Raw genomic sequence first — 22,252 nt, 5'->3', positions numbered from 1 at the left:
AAGGGTCTGAGGCCCCAGATCACATTGCTGGTAATCAACACAATTTACCAACACTCTCATGGTCTTAGATCAACAGGACTGAAATCAAACAAGTGATTTTTGAATCATCTGGAAACAGCCTAGCAGGTCTAAAAGGTTTTTGACTAAGGCCACAGACATACGAGTGTAATGACAGATTCAGGCCAAAAATTATATTTATATATAATTATATGGTTTGTCTGAACGTATGCCTCAGTGGGTGCGTAAAACACCGTGACACTTGTTTTATAGTCCAACATGGTAAATTCCACTTGTACATATTTTTAAACCCAGTGGTGGTTTTGTTTATCTGCTGTGCTGCTAATTGCTCATTTCCATGAAAATAACTCTTTTAATTCTGCTGCTTTGATCTTTTTGGTTTGACAGGACCAAAGGTTTCTAGCACGCTATAGTGTAAGGAAACCTTCACTTTGGGAGAGGAAATGAAAGGTAATGTAGTCAGCAGCCTTTATCACAGATAATAGCAGCAACAATTCATTATGAAATGAGTATTTACTTTTTATGTATAACAGCTATACTTCTAACTGTCAGACAAGTCTCCAGCACATAATTTGCAGCTGGCCACACAAAATGAAAAATTACTCTGGCCAGAAGAAAGGAAGTAATAAAAAGGGATCGTTTTTCCACTAATGGTTTCAGCATGTGAAGGAGAGACTATGCATTCCCCAGCAGCCAAAGACAGTATACGTATGTCCCAGGTTCTTTTTATCTGTCCATCAACTCCGGTTCACTGGGATCAGGAGAGCCAGTTGTTATGCTGGAATGTAACTCAAAGCAGATTCAGACCCCAAAGCAGAGTCATGGTTATTTACTTGCTACAAATAATATTTGACCTGTAGGGTGAATTAAAAAATACTGATATCGTCTTTACAGTAATGCCCAGGCACAAGGTAGAAGATTGGGTCATATTAGGGCCTATAAAATAAGACGGTTATCCTGTATTCTTGAGACAACAAACAAGAAAACAAAACTCTCACACACACACAAAATCACACAAGCAATGCATTACAGAAGTGAAACTGGTATCTTTGTTATGTTTTTTCATGTGAGTGTTGCAGTTAAAGGTAACCGAGCCGACCTACCCCAGCCAATGCCGTAGTAGTAAAAGTGTTTGCTGCCCTCGGAGCCGAACACCTTGACCACCATACTGTAGAGGTGGAGACCCTCCACCAGCATCCAGGCAAAGGCGCTCAGAAAGAAGAAGTGTAGCAGGATAGCCATTACCTTACAAGGCAGCTGGGACAGGGGACAAAATCAGGCTTTTACCATCACAACATTCTCTTTTATGCTATTATTTGTTAGTGCTTTATTATTGACTAAAGCATTTTGCTGATCGCTGTGTAGCTTTTTTCATTTCCTCTGTTCTGTTTTTCTTTACCTCCTGTGCTTTGTATTTTTTCTACACCATAGTTCACTTCATACATCATCTTACTGTTACACAAACTGCATTTTTTCCCACAGTATTTATTCTAATAATGTTAAGATTATTAAAATAAACAATACAATCAATACTGTGAACCTACTGTGCCTGGGTCAAAGCGAGCACTGATGAGCAGTAAGATCTCAGCCACCAGGATGGCAAAGGACAGGTTGGCGTGGATGTGGTAACGTTGGTTACGGATGGTACTCACTGACCTGCAGAGCCACAGAAGGACAACATCACATTATCTTTCTGTAACACTTTGTATATACAACATAAAATCTGTATGTTTAGAATACAAACGTACAGTACATGCTAATGACCACATTAGTAGATTTATGAAATAACATATACGGTATATATTAAATACTGTACATACAAGTTATGTGTAAATGAAACTGATACTCACGACAGGACTGCAAAGGTGACGAGAGTGATTGCAAGACAGAAGATGGAAATTGAGCAGCCAACATAACCAATGGTTGATAGTGCCACCTGGTGGCCAGTAGTGAGCTGTGTATGGAGAAAAAAAATCACCATTAACAATGGACAAGACACCATGTAAAAACATTATTATTTTGCCTACATGGTGGGCTGATCCACTGTCCCACCAACGCACATGTGAAGCTAGTTTAGCTTGTTTCATTCAGCCTGTATCAATAGCCAAGAAATTCAAAGGGGCCCTGTAGAGTTTATGATGCTGAACATTATACTGAGTCTCATTAGTATTTGTCAGACAGGCTGCTCTCCCGGACCGGGCAAGACTATGTGACTGTCATTAAGCTTTTAGCAAAACAAACTCCAGGGTTAAAGATAAAACACTAAAACTGGAATCACAAGTCCCTTTTTTTTTTTTTTGTAATAGAAAGAATTCCTATTAGCCTGTGTTTTTCTTTTAAACACATTTTAGACACAGTCAAATTCCTATTTTTTATGATTTGTGGATAAGCAAAATATACATTGTCAAACAGGCTAAACAGTGACAGCTATAATTATGGTCCTCCATATGCACATGTCTATTGAGTACAGCACAGTACATTGACGCTGTTTGGAGTTCAGGCTATTTTAAGGGTTTGGGTTTGATTCTCCATTAACTGTCTTCACGTATGCCTTGTCATTACGAGGGCAGAGGAGTCTCTGCCTTCCAGAAAAGGGATATGTGGGATGTTCCCTCGCAGCTGAGGGATGAAGCAGCCCACTAATTAAAGACTGGCTAAAGGAAAGTATAGCATCAAATAGACTTCTGCTCCTTAAAAACAGCACTGGCCCACTTAGCTGCAATAAGAAGTCCTCTATTTAAAGAGGCCATTGTGGATGCTGACCATGCTCCCATGGCACATACTCTTGGATAACAAAGATTTAGACCGTGGTGACAATGTACACAGGATCGGCATTTTAATGCTTTACATGTAGATAAAGTAAAAATAAAATACTGAGCCGGAGTTCAGAGGCAAAGAGAATGATTGTTTTCCCTGAAGCTTTAAAAGTCTTTTTTTTTAAGGACGGTTCAAAGGGACAGTTTTTGGTCTCTCGAGAGTCTGTGGTCCTTGAGGAACAGACCACTGACCTGTGCAGCGACCCAAAATAACCACACTTAATCATCGTTGTCCAGAGTACTTCTGCCTAAAACCACTAGTGAAACCAACATTGTGACTGCGTAGGTCTGCTTACAGCTGACCTACAGGGAGGAACGAATAAATGACCCAAGGCTGAAGTGGGGGCTTCTTGTTGGTGGGTTACTGTGTGGTAAACCACTGATTTCTGTCCAATTATGCTCCAACAAGTCCACTTTATTTTGTGACAAGGGAGAGGGAGGGTGACGTTTTCTAAAACAGAGCTAGATCTTCCTCTAAATAGTGGGAAGTTTCCTGTTTCTGTTTTTCAATTTTCCAGCAACAGATTTAAGGAAAATCACAAATGTAACTAAAAATATTAACAACAGCTTCTTTCTATTCAAGTGACCCAGTGAGCCATGCAAATGACCAGGATCGCGGATTATTATCATTAGATCAGTTATTAATATAAGAATATTAAACAGAGCCGCTTCAATTTGTAGCCAACATGTTGTACCTCTAAGGGCACCACTTGCATAAGGATGGCAAAGTTGGTGAGGTGGTTGCACAGACATACAGAGTACGTCATGTTTCCATCTGAGCGAACACAACCCTGGTTGGACCATACTCCCTCTTTTGAACTGAAAAACATGACAATTAGGAATTATTCACAGAGGAAAATACATTCAGGAATATATTAACATAGCAATGATTGCATGAAGAGCAAAAATAGTATATAGAAAAAATACAGACACAGATTTTATAGGACCACAGCTGGCAGGGATCACTCAACATGATCCACTGTGGGAGGCACACAGAAAACTTTCTCTGCTAAATCTACCAGGGCAATCTGACAGGACAATCTAATAATTCACATTTTTCTTGAGCTTCAGGGCAAAGAGGAGTAAGGAGAGGAAGCCTTTGAATCCAACTAAAACACACTCCCTTTGAAAAATGATTTATGCTTTCTAAATAGTGCTTTGGCTCCATTTATCAGATCACCGTTGCTCAAGATGCCATGCATTCAGAAAGTATTCAGACCCCTTCACTGTTTTTTTTTTTCCACGTTGTTATGTTGCAGCCTTTTGCTAAAATAGTTTAAACAGTTTTCAATATAAACTCAGTGCCCCCCTTATGACAACATGAAAAGAGAATTTTAGACATATTTTGCAAATTTATTACTCTGAGGAAAAATTGAAATATCACATTGACATAAATATTCAGAGACTTTTCTCTGTACTTAGCTGAAGCACCTTCGGGAGCGATTACAGCCTCAAGGTCATTGTCCTGTTGGAAAGTGACGCTCAGTCTGATGCCCTGAGTGCTCTGGACCAGGTTTTCATCAAGGACATCTCTGTACTTTGCTCCGTTCAGCTTTCCCTCAACCCTGACCAGTCTCCACACCCCCACATTATGATGCTGCCACCACCATGCTTCATTTTTGGGATGTTATTGGGCATGTGTCTGGCCACTCTGCCACGAAGCCCAGATCGGTGGAGTGCCGCAGTGAGGGTTGTCCTGGAAGTTTCTCCCATCTCCACACAGGCTCAGTTTGGTCAGGCGGCCAGCTCTAGGAAAACGTTGTTCCAAACTTCCTCCATCTACTGTAAGAATTACAGAGGCCACTGTGCTCTTGGGAACCTTCAATGCAGGAGAATTTTTTTTACCCTTGCCCAGATCTGTGCCTCGACATAATCCCGCCTGAGAGCTCTGCAGGAAATTCCCTCGACCTCATGGTTTGCCTTTTTGCTCTGATATGCATTGTCAGCTGTGAGGCCTTACAGGTGTGTGCCTTTCCAAATCATGTCCAATAAATTGAATTTACCACAGGTGGAGTCCAATCAAGATTTCAAAGATGAGATCAAGAGAAATGGGAGGCACCAGAGCCAAATTTTCAAGTGTCATAGCAAAAGGTCTGAATACTTATGTTAATGTGATATTTCAGCTTTTCCTTCTCTGGTGTATGCCAAACTGAAACAGCAACACATGTAGGGCTGGATGTTTTTGATTTGAATAGGAAAAGGGAACTACAACTCCTTTTCCAAATCACTGGTAATTTCTTATGATTTAAAGCTTAAAAGACTTAAGCAAAGAGTCAACAATCAAGATAAAATCTCTTTGGCTCTACATCTGAATGAATAAGTGAGACACATTGTACTTAAATTATGAACACAGACGCACCTGTAGTCCAAGAAGGCACAGTAGAGGAAGACTTCATTGCTCTGATTTAGCACCTGGTCTTGTTGTTCTTTAGTCTGAAAAAGAAAAGTCAAATAAAACTGAGATCTTTAATTGCGAAAGAAAAGTATGTGATATAGGAAAACATTTGGTTTAGGGTTGTATTGGTGTGTTAAATTACATGTGTTGTTGTCCCAAAACTAATAGCAACCTGTTCAGAAAATATACTTTGATCCAGAAGACAAGATTTCAGGCAGCATTAGCTGTAGTCTTTTATTAATGCTCATTTGCTTTTATTCCATCCATACGTGAAAAAATAAAAGTAAAAAAATAAAAACACTGTACAGTTACTATACATACTCAAACAGTGGTAAACTGCTGAATTAATTTCACTTGTGATGCAAAATAAACACGGATGCTTAAATTCCAGAAAACTAAGACTGCAGCTAAAGAGATCTGAGATCATAGTCAAGAACAGACAAGACGCAGATCGACACTTAGCAAAGGTGATTATTACACCAAGAGAAAATCCCTAGTGTCTTTAAGAATCTTATTTGATTATAAATAATTTTTTCCATGCCATTCTTCAATATGAGATTTGGAGTCCCAAGAGACAGTGAGCTAATGGCTACGGTGCAAGAATGCAGTAATTGGGGCTTGGCCGTGGTTTCAGGTCAAACCACTACCCTCCTCAATCTGTCAGCTGAAGAAAACAACACTTCCATTGGCTGGTTGGGCGTACACTGAGAGACTCCACACCTCTTCTCATTCCCCGAGCCTTGACTCTCAGACTGAGTAAGTGTATGATTAGATGGACTGTGTCTGCACTATTTCCTTCTGGAAAAAGTGAGAGTGAGAGTGAAACTGACAGTCGGGCTGTCTGTTTCCTGGCCCATAGGCTCAGTGATTCATATTACAAAGCATAGCACAATACGTTGACTTCATTGTGTAACCAAATCACTGCTCTCATTCTGTCTGTTTCGCACATGCAGCTCTTTAGTCATCATGTATTGTGACCCTCAAGATGAATACATTAGATAGATATTCTTTTGGCCCATTATGGAGCAGGCAGGACAGTGGGGTCCAAGAGCCATGAGGGCGCAGTAAATGCGGCCCGTCATCACGAGCCAGCGGCCAGCTTTGAGGAGCTGCTAGCAACCCCGTGGGTGAATTTACTGGTCCCATGTGGGCTTTAATAATTCACATTTCTTGTTGGGTTTTAAATAAAAGCAAATGGAGAGAGAGACACACTGCATTTGACACACAATTGTAGGTCTTGCTTTACAGCGTCATATTTGCTCTCTACACTTAATGAGCCTCTAATGTTCCTGTACAATGAAGGAAGGCTAATAATCCATATTACGCTCAAAATGTAAACTCTGGCTCATGGAAAACAATCTGTCATCATCAAACCTAAATATACATTAACTAACAGACCATCACACATATGAGGAGTGCTTTCAGGCATGCTTCCTCTCTAGCAACTGTCTGTTTGTGGTATATCCAGCATGTGTTTTTGAGTTGATCACTGAGGAGAGATGTAGGAACCTGAAAATCACTGGTGAGTGTTAAGTGTCCAGCTTTGTGAGCACACTGACCCCCCCCCCCCCCCCCCCCCGCCCCCCCACACACACACACAAACACCCCCACTGTGCCCCAAGGCCTCAGCATCTATACCAGCCAAGACCGTAGCTGGCGCTCCAACTTTTTATTAGCAACAGAAGGCCAGCAAACGCCGCCTTGGAAATCACTTTGAGCGATGTAAGGGGAATAGACACAGAGAGGAAGAGAAGAAGAAGCGGGTGAATGTCAGTGACAGGAGAGTGATGCAGAGCGACAGGCTAATAATGGAGAAGAGTCTGAGAGAGAGAGGCTGATAAATCATTGGTAATCACGGTGTTCCTGGTGCTTCTACGTTACTATGTCTGACTCTGTCAACCACAGCAGCTGTCAGCCACTGCTCCATCTACCATGTTTACTCTAACCGCAACTCACTGACTCCTCTGCAGCACTGGAGTTTAAAAATATCAAAGGTTTTTAATCTCCAGATTCACCAGCAGTGGTGAAAGATGTATTCAGATCTTTTTCTTTTTTCTTATGTTAAATACCAGTACAGCAATGTAAAAATACTAATGCAAGTAAAAGTTCTTCATTCAAACCCTACTTAAGTAAAAATACAGAAGTATTGATGGAAAAAAAAAATCTATTGGTGTAAAATGATTCATTCTTCTGAAACATGGTTCTGTTCCTATTACTATGAATGTATTTTTATATAATACTATTATTAAATGCATAATTTTTCATGACCTAATTTCTTCATATACTGTGAGGTAGTTTAATACAATAGTTACCAACCTCTGGGCCAAGCCTTCTCCAAATACTCACAGGACAAACTTCATAAGGAAACTCAATAAGAAAAATACTAGAATAAATACTAGAATAATACTTAGTTACTTTCACCGCTGGGACCTCATACACGAAGTGAGTGAGTATTGGGTATTATTAACTAGTAATTCAGTTGAAACTGGGGATAACAGTACTGCAAATCATGATTAGCTGCCATGTCACCATCGTAACATACCTGTAATATGATAGTTTTTATATAATATATATTTAATGGTGTATCCTGATGACTTGCTAATGGAAACACACTCCTATTGATCATTTAGCCCAACACACAAATCAGTTGTAATTGGGAACAAAAACCACTTTCTATCATCTGATGCATATATCCCTCCTTTCTCATCCTTTTGCTCTTTAATGACTGAGTTGAGCCTGTTTGGGTAAAAGGATGAGAGATTAAAATACACACGCTCATGCATCACAAAAGTGTTCACGTCGTAGATGACATTCAGAACCCGGCAATTTGTGTAAACGCAAGCTTCTCTGTCCTCTGCGGTGTCTCTCAGACCTCCCATGACTGGCAGGGTTGGAAGCTGGAGCCTCGCTGTGGTTGAGCTAGCTTCAGCAAACACCGACAGCATATGTCTCAGTAAATCCCAAGACACGGGCTACTCCAAGCCAATTTAAATCTTAGCTTTTGACAGCTGGTTCTCAAGCAAGGAGCAAATAAAGAAAAGATGGAGAAAGCTACACACCACCCATCATCCACGTTCCAACACAGAGGCTAGAGCTGGTAGAAATGCAGAGTCTTGGTGTACATACATACACAGACACATTTCAGTTACAGTGGACAATAAAGAAATGAACATGAGAGCATGAGATACAGTTGAACCCTATGAAAAAGGTTTGTGAGTGGACCACTAGTTTTTTTTTTTTACAAATTCAAAATATCATTTGTGAAAAAGTCCTGCTCACACCCACTCGTTCCATCCAGCACTGGTACAACAATATGCAGCCACAAAAGCAGTCAAGCATATTTCAGGAGCAAAGAAGTCTAAATAAAGGATTTGGTTGTGCTAAATATAAAAAGCAGTGAAACATTACACACAACTGTGTGAGTGAATAAGTGATCTCTTTTTTCCTCAAACGTTTCAAATATTTGAGAGCACAGAGAGCCAGGGTGTAATTTGGACTCCACTCTCTGTATTTGGTATAGATATCTTTTTTTTTCACAGTGCAGCTGCCAGGAGGGTACATAGCATTGAAACTCATCAGTCACACTTCACACAACCACAAAACATTATTTATAAAGCTACCATCATATTTTTTTTTTTTTTTTGTCTAAGTGCACAGTAGGTGAAAGTGTTTGTTACACTATGAGTCAACAGGCTAAGATGTAGCCAGGGTTTGACAATGGCTAAATTGTTCTGTATAACAACAGAGAGGCCATACATGCATTTCCCAAAAGCTACATTTACTGCTGTTAAAGTTAGTGAGGAAAGGAAACACTTTATTGCAGTATGTCTGGGAAAGGTACGGTGTAACATTACTCAGTCCAGCGTGCAAAAGAAAAAAGAAAAAAATCTAAAAATAAAAAAAATTAAAAAAACCAAAAACCTAGAGTTTGACAAAAACCTTCCCAGTGAACCTTCTTCAGGTCAATATATTAAAGTATCACACTGATGGAGCACAGATGTCATCCTTGTTGTAACAGTGCTTTTCAATGAGAGGCGAGACTTAAGCTGATCCACACACAGCATGTGGAGTAACAATCTGAAACTGTGCAGCAAAACACAACTGGCCTTGAGTGAGATCATGCTGTCAGGGGAAATGTAATAAGACGTGCAGCTGTGGTCTCAGCTCAGTCTCTGAGGTAGACACAGAAAACAACGAGACGTGTTGATAGGCATGCAAGGTGCGAGGAAAACTGGGGACAATTAAACAGGCCCCAAAAGTTACAGGACTGTTTTCAATATGGTGAGTGGTGAATGTTCAGAAATACTGTAGCGTGGCTTTTGATTTAGTTCAAAACAACAAATATGACAAGTATTTTTATTTTTTTCCTTTTGGAACTAAACTCACACCACAATGGGAGAGGTTCCTCTATGCTTGAATTCATGTGTTAAATTCCCACGGGCTTTCATATGGGCCCACTTTAATGTTTCTCTGGTTTCTGTAGGAACAACATGTTTGCAATTGTAATTTGAGAGGAAGTTTAAGAGAAGTTTAAATGTGGGAAATAACATTTTTAGCTGATGATGTTCAGTGATAATTTCAAAACCTGTAGCTGTACACCACCCTTTGTAAAAAAAAACAAAAAAACTTGGGATGTAAAATTCGAGAAAAGTGACTTCAGTGATAAATCAGTCGTCAAAATAACTCAACATTATTTCCATCCTACTCTCATCTGAGCCCACAGAAACACTCATTGAGACAGAGTCGGCACCAGGACCTTTTCCTCTGTCCTCTGGGCTTAAGCTCTGCGCTGCTCAGCACGTAACAGGAGGCGGTGGTCGCGAAGTTGGAGTGGTGATAGAAAAGGGGGCGCTTGATGGGAGGAGCTGTAGAAAGAGACTCTAAATCTTTTAGCAAGCGAGGTATAGCAATAGCCAGACCGCCATCTGTGATTGATCAGTATGTTGGCTCACACAGCCTGTGTTTGTATGTGTGTGCTGGTGTATGGATGGGTGTGGGTAGTTGGGACAGAGAGAGAGAGAGAGAGAGAGAGAGAGAGAGAGAGAGAGAGAAAAGGAGAGAAGGAGGAGAGTCTTTGCCCACAAGGTTTAAGCTGGGCGTGTGCTGGGAGTTATAAAAAGACTGGCAAAAAAAAAAGCAGTTATTATTGTGGCAGAAACTGATACCAGCGCGGGCATACATGATTAAATGATTAAGAGCGAGGGTCTCAGAAAGGGTCTCAGTTAAATAACCTTTTAACATTGTTATCTATTCTCAGAGTTTCTAAACAATTAATCCATTTCAACAAGTATAGGAAACTCCAGCAAGTCTAGACATCAATGTAAACACAAGCCACCCAGTTCCCCTTTCTGCCCCGACCTCTTTCCTTACTTCCCACCAAACGCTTTTTCATTTTCTGTGAATTATGGGAACGCACCAATGGATAAAACCTAATGGAAAATGTAGTCACTTAGAGTTGTTTGTCTAGTCGCTTGCTGAATATCTGAACTGATAGTAATGGTGAGGTCAAGTGAGTCAATCTGATAAATTCAACACTCATATTTTCTTAGTTTTTCAACTTTTAAAAACCAAGAAAATACATGAAATGTATTAAACTTCAGTTTGAGTAGAAAAGAAGAGGCAAAGGTTTGACATTTTGGGAAACTCTTAAACAGCCAAGAAGTGGTTTAGCGCTTAAGCCTAAGTTAATCAATTGAATTCATTGAATTAATGCGTTGAAGTGAGTGAAGTGAGTGAACTTAAATGTTAATAATGAGCTTTAGTGGTGCTGGTGGGTGGATTTTTCTTCTAGCTGTTTCCCCCACACTCTAAGCTAACCTAAGTTAACTAGCTGCCAGCTGTGGCCCCATATTTAACAAACAGACTGATATCAATCTTCTCCTCTAACTCTCTGCCAGAAAGCAAATAATAAAATGTTGAACTATTTCATTAAAGTTAACGATTTGTAGTTTTACATTACATCACAAATGAAATGAAATGAAATGAAATGAAAGTGAACTGAGGGACAGATAGAGGCCACCAGCGCTCCTCCAGAGCTGCCACCCTGTTCCACCCTTCGCCTCAGCCGCCAAACTAACACACTGCTTTATAAGCCTGTAAAGTCAGGCCCTCTTGTCAAAATCTGTTTTTTAAATCCTTTCAGTTTTGACCCTATAAATGGACTTTGCTCATGAAATCAATCTTTCCATTCATTCACTTCATACCATCAGTGTGATGCTTTGACGGAAGAAGAGGACGGAGAGGAGGTGTCGGCCTTTTTATGTATGTATTAATGTTTAACTACAGACCCCGGTGCCTCCCACCCTCCTTTTTCTTCTCTTCTTCTCCCCTTCAGCCCTCTCAAACTGAACTGGACTCAGACAGCAGTAATAAATCACTGATGGAGCCAGGGTCCAATCAACACCACAGCTGAATGGCGTGAGAAAGCGTGTGGGCCTCCGGCAGCCTCGATAACACCTTGTCTGGGCATCAAACCCACTCTGTGCCACATAACACGACATGGCGGCATATTGGCTCTGACTGAGTCAGCTGGGAATGGCATGACCTCAGCGAGCTGTTTGAGTGAGCTCAGAGGGCATCAATCAGGAGTGCAAGGTCACTGAGACACCCACCACATGGCTGTGACCTTCAGTGACTGGTACCTGTCACGACACAACACAACGTTTTTTTTGTTTTTTTTTACAGGTCAGTGACTCCATCAATCCATGGTACGACACCTTTTATCATGGTGGGTGTCAGATAGAGATAATGGATGGGATCTGGGTTTGAGCCATGACAGTAGGTGACTGTGGCACACAGGATTTGTTGTAACCATGACAGCATGAAAAGACAGATGAGGAAGCTGACATATTTCAGCTTTAGACACAGTCAGCCCCCTCCCCCCCACTAGGTTTTAATGAAGTCACTGGCTGCTTGTCTATTCTCAGGGGATAAACAGAGAGGTCAGTTGCAAATCACTTACTCTAACCCACTGAACTGGTGCCATGAGAAGACATCTTTAAGGTTTAACTTGTGCAGACAGTAAAGAGCGACATAAACAACGGCGGGAAAGGTCTGCCACATACTGTGTGAGCCGCCCTCCCTGCCTTCAAGCTAGGGAGGTGATAAGTATCCACCAGCTGCCAAAGACATTAAAACTCCAAAAATAGTCACTTTTTGACTAAATCCAACTACAGGTCTGTGTTGCAATCCAGTTATAGCAAAACACCCCTATTCCTGGACATGTTCACGGCCAAAAGCACCGTGTGCCAAATTACAATGCAGCTCCTAAATATAAATCCTCGTCCAAACTATGCAGCCTGAGTAAAGCTGAAAAGTGCTGGCATGGTGTGTTCCAATCAGTATGTGTTAGTAATAGATATAACAGCTTATTTGTAATGGGTTAGAGAGGAAAGAATGCAAGAAACCTGATTTATCCTTACATCAGTGGTAAAGGCAACTTCAACTAAAATAGAAACACCTTGACTCAACAGACAGCAGAGCTGGTGAGCATCTCCAGCACTCCCATAACAAAGGAGATTATAAGCCCTCTCCCATGGTGTCCGCTAAAACAAACACAGTAATCATTGTCACAGGAACCAGGCCAGAAAATTGCAGCATAAACATTTATTTCACCAGGCAAACAAAGCAATATTGCCATGGTTTCATGAAGCTGCATGGTTTTGATTTGTACTCTTATGAGTGAGGAGAGAGACAAATAAAAAGATTAGTAATTCACTTCAATAGAAAGTGAATAATTCTTGTAAGGGCCTTGTAAATTAAACAGAACTGCTTTCTTGGGGGTTCATTCCCCTGGTGTTGTTAACTGAATTATTAATGCTGTTGTATGATCTATTAGGCTATTGACACAATTAATTTAGAATGAAAAAGAATGGCATCAAAATCCTGTCAATGTGCAAATAATTTACAAAAATATACATGGCTGTGAAGTACACTGCCACATTTCTGACTTTACGGGGAAGCAAACTAATGCGATACACATTTTTTAGTTAATTTTCATTATGAGTTTCAACTGCTTTTCCCATGGAAAGCTGGCACAGCCCCTGCCATAAAGCAGCGAGGAAAAAATATGTTGTTCATAAAATAAAGTTATTGTTCCTTTCAAAGCACCCTAAGCCTACAGTTCAAATGTCCATAATCAGTTTGCGTTCTGGAAGCCACATGCTCCATGAGGGAAAATTTAGGCAGGCTAATGAAAACCAAAATAGGCTTCGCTCTTTGTGCTGGTGAGTGCCCAGCTGCACAAGCCTCGGTCAGCGATAGACTCATCTACTTACATAAGGGAATGCCAAAAATAGAGCTGATAGATTTCATATGGTGGGGGGTGGATCCGGCTACTGTTGCTCCAGGCAGACCACAGCCACCTCTCCTTTGATAAGGTGGGTCTCCCACACCCAACAACTATGTCTGCCAACTGTAAAAGCGTTTCCCAGCAGAAGGAACTGAGCCATTGTATAAACTGAATCTTACCAGGACGTGAGTGAGGACAATCTTGATGAGCGGCGCTCCAGAGAGGTTGACTGACAAAGCTGGTGAAGGCTCCACTTTCAGAGAGATTAGACAGCTTGCTACCTGGATCTTGTGATCCTTGAAATTAGCTGCTTCGTTTATCCTGAGAAAAAAAAAAGAAAAAGGCAGCGTGACAGGAAGATACCGTCAGATGAATCAGAAAAAAACACACACATGGGCCCAGAGCAGTAGCATTTAAGTGGGACTTTGATCATCTGTGTATATAATTAATCACACTGACTACAGCAGCATGACATCAGTAGATTTTCAAGGCCGTCTGACATGTGCCATTGGGATCATGCACGCATCACCTCTCTATCATGATACAAAGGTACTTTCTGACCCACAGAGGAGCCCGTCGATGGGAGAGCTATGAAAATCAGTCACAAGCATCTCCAAATGTACTGTCACGTCTTACATTCTGTACTTTAACTTTTATGAAGTATAAAGTGGGGAGAACATGTTGTTGTGTCAGGATTGGTAAAAAATAAACACTGCACTACGAGTGGAACAAGCTGGTCCAGTGATGAGACTTTCACTGAGTGGAAAGGGGTGGATATATAGAGCTAATAGCAGGGTGTATCAGTCAGTGGAGGTTGAGTGGTGAGATGAGAGATAGGCGAGAGGACAGATAAGGCCCTGGCTCCAGGCATCAGCTGTTCTGTGGCTCAGGAAGCAGGGGCGCCTTAGCGCCAGTGGACCTGATTTCCCACACAGGAAGTACAAAGAGAGAAGCTTAATCTCTTTCCTTTAGGTGGATAGAATTCATATTTACACTCAGTAATTTTGTTTTTTCCCTTGATAAATCCCCTGCCAAAACCACACTGGTACGACAAAGCTTTTAAATTTAAACATGATTAGATAAGAATAGGACAAACTTTAATTATCTTCTGACTTTGGGTGTTTGGATCTCTTCCTCTTACCTGGTCTTAACAGGGCTGATCTCTTTGTAGTAGTTGTGCATGTTGTGATAGAAGAGGCCAACGATGGTGGTTTGAGCTGAGGAAAAAAGCCCAACAAAAATTCATAGCTGAATGTGAAAGACATGGGCAGAGGGCTGGGAATGTAAAGCAGTGCTGCTAAAATGCTCACAAAGAAGGGAAGTTAATTAGCGCTGCCTTGCCGCAGCACGCTGGCACCGGCAGGCTAATAGAATGACCGTATACTCGCACAAGAGTGAAAGGGAGAGTGCCGAAAACCACAAGGATGTTTGGAAATCTTATGAAACCTCAACATGACTTCACCAGGAGAACAGGGTGTCTGATCCCCCACCCTTAATCTGACCTATTATCCAGCTCGGGCCCACCTCAATAATTCAAGATAAACAATTAAATTGGAGGAAATCCTTAATGGTCCTGTTCCTCCTTTCAAAGGGCCTTCTACCCGGGCCCCACTGACTGCGACAACAAAAGCTTACTGATGTCAAACAAATGTGCGGTGTGTATGCTGCAGGAGAGTTTTTAACCTTCCAAGAAATAATTTCAACAGAATGACCCCCAGGAGGTCCCACTCGAGATCTGGAAGTGGCCAGGAGGCGAGAGAATGTGAAAAAAATATAATAGTATCCAAACGCACCAATGTGTCGCACTCTCTCTATTTAATTAGCATATAAAAACCTCCCCTTGAAGCATTTCTTACAGCCAGGTATTCAGAGCTATGAGTTAATTTGGTCCTGGCTCTAATATGTCAAGCAATAACATATATTCCATTTCTGATAATAGTCCTTTAATGAATTATTAAAACGGTTTATTCCAGTGTTCGTACGGCACCACGGTGCACGCAGCGGCCGGGTGGAGCCAAGGGAATCTGACCTGAACACAGAGTCAAACAAACAGCGTTTTAATGCCCACTGTAATTACTGCTCTCCTTCACTCCACTATGTGAGTCCATTCTTTTTAATGACAGAGGAAAGTGGAGAAAAAGTGTTCTCTCTCTCATTCTTTCTGTTTTGAATAAAAGGGTAACTGCCAACATTAAAGCCATAGCTGGATTTCTATGGTGCACCATAAAGCCGCACAAAAGCTCTCATGTCACTCCTGTCCGACACTGTTTGCTGTGTTAGTTAGTGTTAAATCTTAGCATAATAAATTACTGGCCAACAACAAGAGTCTCCCAGCTGGACAATTTTCTCTTGGCTGAATCAGAGCACAAATAGTGTGCAGTATTCACACTCAGCCCGGCTACTATTTTCTGTACAGAGAATCCTCAAGATAGGATGGGTCTGTTTTGTACATCACTCAAGACGTATCACTGAATGTCTGTAGTTTGCACTTACACTGCATGGTGAAAGCCTCCCCAGGCACAGTGATGTAGTTCTTGCCTTTTGTAGGGAAACGATAGTGCGGCAAGTTGTAGTTCTGGGGGAATTTCAGCAGAGAGTAATCTGTGGGGGTCAGAAATTGGAAAAAGTGAGAATTGTTAAGAAAAACAAGCTCACAAACAAGCAACAAGACCAATCTCCTTTATCTGGGGTTGGGTTAAAAAATGCCAAGCGACCCTTGGGAGAAAGACACAAGCAGGCTCAATGACAAACAAAATATTATGCCAAAAAAAAAAAAAAAAGACCCACACCCGTGAGAGGCAAAGTGTGGAGGAGGTCGACCCCTGTTTATCTGACCCACATCTGCCCTCTGAACACAAAAACTAATGATGTCAGCTTGACGCTCCATGTCCTTCTACACTGACCGTGTCCACACAAACTACAAACAGTGAGTCACCTTATGGAGAGCTGACACCACACTGACCTGCAACAAAAGATGTTCCATCCAGGGACATGAAAGAGTCCGGGCTGGGCTCCAGGTTAGTCACCATGTGTTCCATCACTCTGTCCACGGTCTCGATCAGGCCGCTGACCACAGGGGTGGACTGCTGCTCAACAACGACCCCACAGAAAAACGTTCACAATCAATTCACAGTCTATTCCCTCAATGTCCAGAACTGTTCCATTCTGGACATCTTGTTAAATTGTGTCACATCTTTAGCGGGAAGCAATTCAGTTTTTTTTTAATGAAAATATTTCTTTCCAGGCTCAATGTGCGATGTAAAGCTGGAATACCCCTTTAATTAATGCAAATTAAACAATAAGAAAAAGTTGTAGCAAAACAAATATAGGTTTTGACAAAATACCACTTTAGCCACATATGACAATTAATTCTACACTAGTTTGTGGCATCTAGGTATAATGCCCAGCTATGTAAGAGTAGCAAGAGTGCAGAAGACTCTTATAGTCAGTGGAATGACTCAGTAATGTTCCTTATACAAAAGGACTTAGTTAGCTGTTAACAGAAGAATTTATTATTATTATTATTCCCTAAAAAGCTACACACTGTCTCTTTAAGATTACTTACAAATATGTAGCATTACACAGACATATGCATCGAGATGCTGCAATACAATGGTCATGATAAAAAATAATACAAATTTAAATGAAATTGAATTGGATCAAATAGAAAAAAATTTCAAATTAAAAGCCACACAAAACTTGGTTAAAAAAAAAAAGAAATTTTCTGACACTCAGCACAAATCTGATCAAAAAAGATAATCACAAGATCACAACGGGCTTTACTGAACGCTGTCTCTACTGTCCAAGTTTTACATACTCATACAGGAACATCTGTTTCAGCTTGCTCCTACAAAAACAAGCACATTCGTTCAGAGCACTAAATCTACTGAAAGCACACGCTTGCTCAGAATGTCTTTCCTCTGGTAAATAAGGACATGTTTGTACATGAGAGCACTGAGATTTGGCCAGGATGAGCGTACAGCACAGGAAGCTGCAAATTTGCATTCAAAGCATTGTGCTGCAGAGCACTTTACAGTCAGCAGTGCTGTCTTGTACAATTTGCACCACTTTATTTGACCACATACTGTAATCCTGTGCGGGTACGCTGCCAGATGCTCTTATTGCTGCTGGCACCACTTATGCCAAAAATATGCGGTGTTAAAATCTCCAACTCATGGATCGCTGAAGTGCCTTGGATTAAAGCATTCACCAAATTGCATATGTTGCATTATGTCATGTTTGAACATTGCACAACAACAGTGTGAACTCATTTACCTCTGGCAACCCTGGAGAGGTCAGTACTTCTTCCACACTTTTGAGAAAAGCCTGGGTGGAAGAAAATGGACATCACGGAACTGTTGCATCATGTGTACATGGGTGGGCATTGCATCTGTGTGTGAACTGATTTTGCAAGTGTAACGTGCGCTCGTTCGTGCGTGCGTGTGGGACTGTGCTCCAAGACCTGTGTGAGGTTGCTGGCAGTGTCGTGAGGAATGGTCCTATTGGGCAGCGCCTTCAGGAAGCCCATCACTGGCATGGACTCCAGGTTGTGGGAGCCGCTCGGGCTGCTGACGACAGGAGGACTGACTTCAGTGGCTCTCTGGGGAGACAACACATCAGGCATCAAATGAAGTTCACTATCAGGAGGCACTTTCTGAAGGAGCGCTGAGTTCCAACATACACAGGATGTTTAGTGACTGATAACCCGAGTTCAGGGAATACTCCTTGGACAAGTGATTCGGTGTTGCTCTTTTTCAGCCTAGTGCCCAACAGGGAGCCATTTTGTGTACAGTGTTGAGCAGCTGTCTCCACTTTCTTCTAATTCTTTATCCATTTTCTACCTCCAAAGCCCTTTAATAAACAGGAGTCTGTTCACATGTGCTCTCAATATCCCTTCTCCCAGCTCCTCTATCTTCAAAGGAAACAATAGCTCAGCAGGAAGTTTGTGTGATGGCTTTTGTGCTTATTTTGGCCCATAACATTTCAGCAAATTTGTCATGCAGTTTCTATGTGGATGCTGATATGTGTGCGTGAAAACCTAAATAGTTCACACATGTGATATGTCAGCTATATAGGTATCAACTCTGAGCCTTGCTAAGAGGGGAACTAACAGACTTACGACAGTTGGTGATGTTGAAGTGACTTCTTTGGAGAATCTGGGTGTTGTGGCAGAGACCATGGCTTGACCTAAAATAGACAATAAAAAGTGCTCTATTAAAATAGGATAGGAGCCACACCAGCGACCTGTACAGATAGTTGTAATTCACTCTTTATCTCTGGTAGATTTTCCAGTTTAGATAGCCCTGGCCTTTTTGTCATTTTGTTATTAGGCCCTTTGTTGAACTTGACCAGGCCGGGCTGCTGTAATGCAGCTGGACTCTATCACCATACAGCTTACAGTTTACGAGGCTGGACCATACCCAGTCATGAAAGGAGATAGATTACAACCTCCACAAAACTGGGATAATCAACCACATAATACTCTGCCACTAGCTTCTGTACACGGCTTAAGATACATTTTATGTCTTTGCTGTCATTTAATAAAAACGGCACTAACTAGCTACCAGAAAATGGCCATATATGGACGTACATTAGAGGTATCAGTGTGAACCATTCCTGCTCTTCTTTGGTTCAATGCAACATTTTATATGAGTGCTCTGGAGAAGTAAAAATATTTTTCTGTAACCATAACAGTCAGGCTCTTTGCGTCTGGTAATGGTCTGTGGAATATATTGCTTTTGGTAACGACTTCGAAGAAGAAATCACTTTATGCTTCACACATTGTGACTAGTTGAAGTTCTAGCAGTACACAGTCGTAGTTTTAATATACTATCACCATACACACAATGGAAGAGACACTGTGTGTCCGTGTGTGTTTCATGAATAACAAAAGGTGACTCAGCCCTTGTTAAACTAAAAAGGTACATTACATAAGGCTCTGAACCTTCCTGAGACTACCATGGAGTCTGGTAATATGGATTATGACACAGCAAAATATTATTTCTGAGTCCTCATAAATGTCAACATGTTTTGTCCATTTATGGCACTCTGCTGACCATAGGAGGTAAACAGCAAGAGAACAAAGACAAGAATCTGGAGGTTTTGTCTTAGCGTGTTATGACCTGTCACTTCAAATCAAAATGATATACCCCCTGCAACCCAACCTGCCTCTACACTCTTATAAATACTTATAAGGCAGAAATATGCGAGCCATGGCACTTATATGGTAGAAGGTCATGAAAATGTTTTGTGCAAGAAGAGCCATTTGACAGGGAAGTGGGGTATATTTGTCATGTCATCATCTGCCGCTTATCTGGGTCCAGGCCCAGTATACTTGTACACTTTAATATCTTGTTGTCATGCATGAATGCTGTGGACGGAATGTAGAAAGAGGAAAAGGACGGAAATTGCTTTTTAACCCCTATTTCCTCAGTGCACGGTCAAGAGGGAGGAAGCATTATAATAGATATGCTATGTCCTAGAATGACAGGAAATACTTTCCAATAGAGTGGGTTGTCGTACCTATGGCTGCGTTGTAGTAGAGCAAAATCTCGTTAGATGGAAGGGCCCTTTCCCAGATCACAAACTCATCAAAGGCGCCTGTTACGTAATGACCATACGCCATGTCGTTGCCAGTTCCAATGACGAGGTCTGGGTAGGGGTCACCATAGTTCTCTGAGACATTGCCAACTGTGTCACCAGAAGTGAAGGTCCCATTGATGTAGACCTTCAGACCGTCCGTTTTAGTCCATGTAAAGAGAATGTGAGTCCAGTAAGGCCCTGAAATTAAAAAAACAGAGAATAATAATGGTTTATGTTGAGTTATAAGCAGCAGTTTTACAAAATAAGCTCTGCAAATGTTATGTGTGATGCAACTACAACAGTGGGTAATAAGAGCAAAGGAAAGTGAATGGGGAAATGATCAAAACTGTCACAGAAATTCAAGTATTAGAATGGGTTTTCATCTAAAAAAATCTTTTCTGGTCCTGTGAGCCTTTTACAGTCAGTTTTAACCTACAATTCAAAGAACTTTCTTCCTCTAGTTTCTCTGAGGTATTCTGACAATAAGGGGAGTCCCAAAAGACAATACAGTCACTGTCTGAGAACACTTCTGCCAGAAGAGCAAAACAACACATCTCATTTGTGGTTAGAAACCATATGTGCCAAAGACCACCCCCTTTAAACATTTCAACTCTCTCTTTCACCTCTTCATGTAGAGAGATGCAGCTATACTGTAACATTCTCAGGCGTCAGCAACAATTACATTGGTCAGAGGGCATCTCAACGTTAAATCAATCACCCGCAAATCTTTTCCTCAGGCTTGTGAAACACAAGAGAGAGATCTGACAGATTTTGACAGTATGTCCTCAAAGCCGAACATGTGACACTGTATGAGAACCAGATGACGTTTGATCCTCTGTAACCGAGCACTGAAATCAAAATTGAGTTATGACGCCCCGTGAACACAACCTTGAGTAACTGCAGCAAAAACAAAGATGACAGAAGTCATTTGAGAACAAAATATTGACTTGTAAAAGTTAAGTCTCACATGGTTTATTCAGTTTTGTCAAAACAGTTTTCCAAATCATTTCACCTCATTTCATTACAAATAGTACTGGTCACAATCTGACCTTTATTCTGTTTCAGCTTTCATACTCACTAAACATTACTGTATTTAAGAGGGAAATGGCCGCATTTCGTTACATATCCATGGTGGGTTTTTTTTGTTTTGTGATACAGCAAAAGATCTATGAAATGTATCCTTGACTTGCCAAATCAACTGTCTGTAGCAACATCTGGTTTCAGTTAACTAAACCATGAATGCAATTACACAACTCACAATTTATGGTCGAAAACAAATATATAAATGTATATATATTTCCAAGAACAGAATTCATTCCTCATGGGTGTCTATGGGAAATTTAACTAGAAGAACACTGTGCAATACAAAGGCAAGTTCTTTCACAGTACCTGGAACCTTGATGTTGGCCTTCCATCTGTGGTTGTTGCCTCGGGTGTAAAACTCCACATATCCTCCAAAGGGATTTGTATAGACAGAGAAGCCATTGGAGATAACTTTCCCTCCAGAGGCTACAGCAAAACGGGACTCTGCCTCATGGTTTTTCCAAAAAAAGGAGAAGGTAATCCCTAGAGAACGAAGGAACATCAGTTGTAGCCATCGATGCAAGAGGCCGAAATGGTTTGAAAATCATTTGCCTTTCGGACAATTGTCAGTTGCATAAACTACAGTGCACTCACCCTCGGGACCGCACAACGTAGGGTCACTAATGCAAGAGTTCTGGTAGTTTCCAAAGTGGAGAAAGGTACCACCTTTATCTCCATTCAGAAAGATGCCTTTGTTAACCATTCCTTCAACAATGTCTGCAGCAAAGCACAAATCAGGGACATAATTTTGCTTGAAAGCTGGGAGCCAGGACAGACACTGCTTAAGTGCCAAAATATTTATAATGTTTAGTTTTATCTGCTCATCCGAAAAAAAAAAAAATATCAAATTATACAAAGACCCATAATAGCAGTCACTTGAATGTATGAATATGTGACAATTCTGATTTGACTAAAAGCTAACGAATTCAACGTCATGGATTCCTCATCTTGTGTTGAACAGACAAGAGAGTGAACAGGGTGAAAAGTATGAAATGCACAGCTCAACCGTGTGTAAACACAGACCTGACAACAGAGAGCAGTGGGTGATGTAGAAAATGAATTTCAGTG

General features: G+C 41.1%; 1 protein-coding gene across 1 annotated transcript in view; it reads right to left on the bottom strand.

The window, feature by feature from the left end:
- adgrd1 (adhesion G protein-coupled receptor D1) overlaps window positions 1-22,252 on the bottom strand; it is a 28,068-nt gene that overhangs the window by 3,994 nt on the left and 1,822 nt on the right. Inside the window, exons 4-18 of the mRNA XM_041041902.1 lie at window positions 21,779-21,901; window positions 21,491-21,667; window positions 20,042-20,299; window positions 18,639-18,706; window positions 17,982-18,119; window positions 17,795-17,845; window positions 16,482-16,605; window positions 16,013-16,120; window positions 14,661-14,736; window positions 13,699-13,840; window positions 5,194-5,267; window positions 3,530-3,653; window positions 1,869-1,972; window positions 1,563-1,674; window positions 1,122-1,275 (exon numbers count right to left, since the gene is read on the bottom strand). Coding sequence (XP_040897836.1) covers window positions 1,122-1,275; window positions 1,563-1,674; window positions 1,869-1,972; window positions 3,530-3,653; window positions 5,194-5,267; window positions 13,699-13,840; window positions 14,661-14,736; window positions 16,013-16,120; window positions 16,482-16,605; window positions 17,795-17,845; window positions 17,982-18,119; window positions 18,639-18,706; window positions 20,042-20,299; window positions 21,491-21,667; window positions 21,779-21,901 — 1,833 coding nt within the window. The remainder of the gene's footprint in view (window positions 1-1,121; window positions 1,276-1,562; window positions 1,675-1,868; window positions 1,973-3,529; window positions 3,654-5,193; window positions 5,268-13,698; window positions 13,841-14,660; window positions 14,737-16,012; window positions 16,121-16,481; window positions 16,606-17,794; window positions 17,846-17,981; window positions 18,120-18,638; window positions 18,707-20,041; window positions 20,300-21,490; window positions 21,668-21,778; window positions 21,902-22,252) is intronic.

Source organism: Toxotes jaculatrix, chromosome 7 (genome assembly GCF_017976425.1).
Source record: "Toxotes jaculatrix isolate fToxJac2 chromosome 7, fToxJac2.pri, whole genome shotgun sequence".
Classification (NCBI taxonomy): domain Eukaryota; kingdom Metazoa; phylum Chordata; class Actinopteri; family Toxotidae; genus Toxotes; species Toxotes jaculatrix.
The sequence above is the reverse complement of the archived record's forward strand: the minus strand, read 5'-3'. Positions and strand labels throughout refer to the sequence as shown.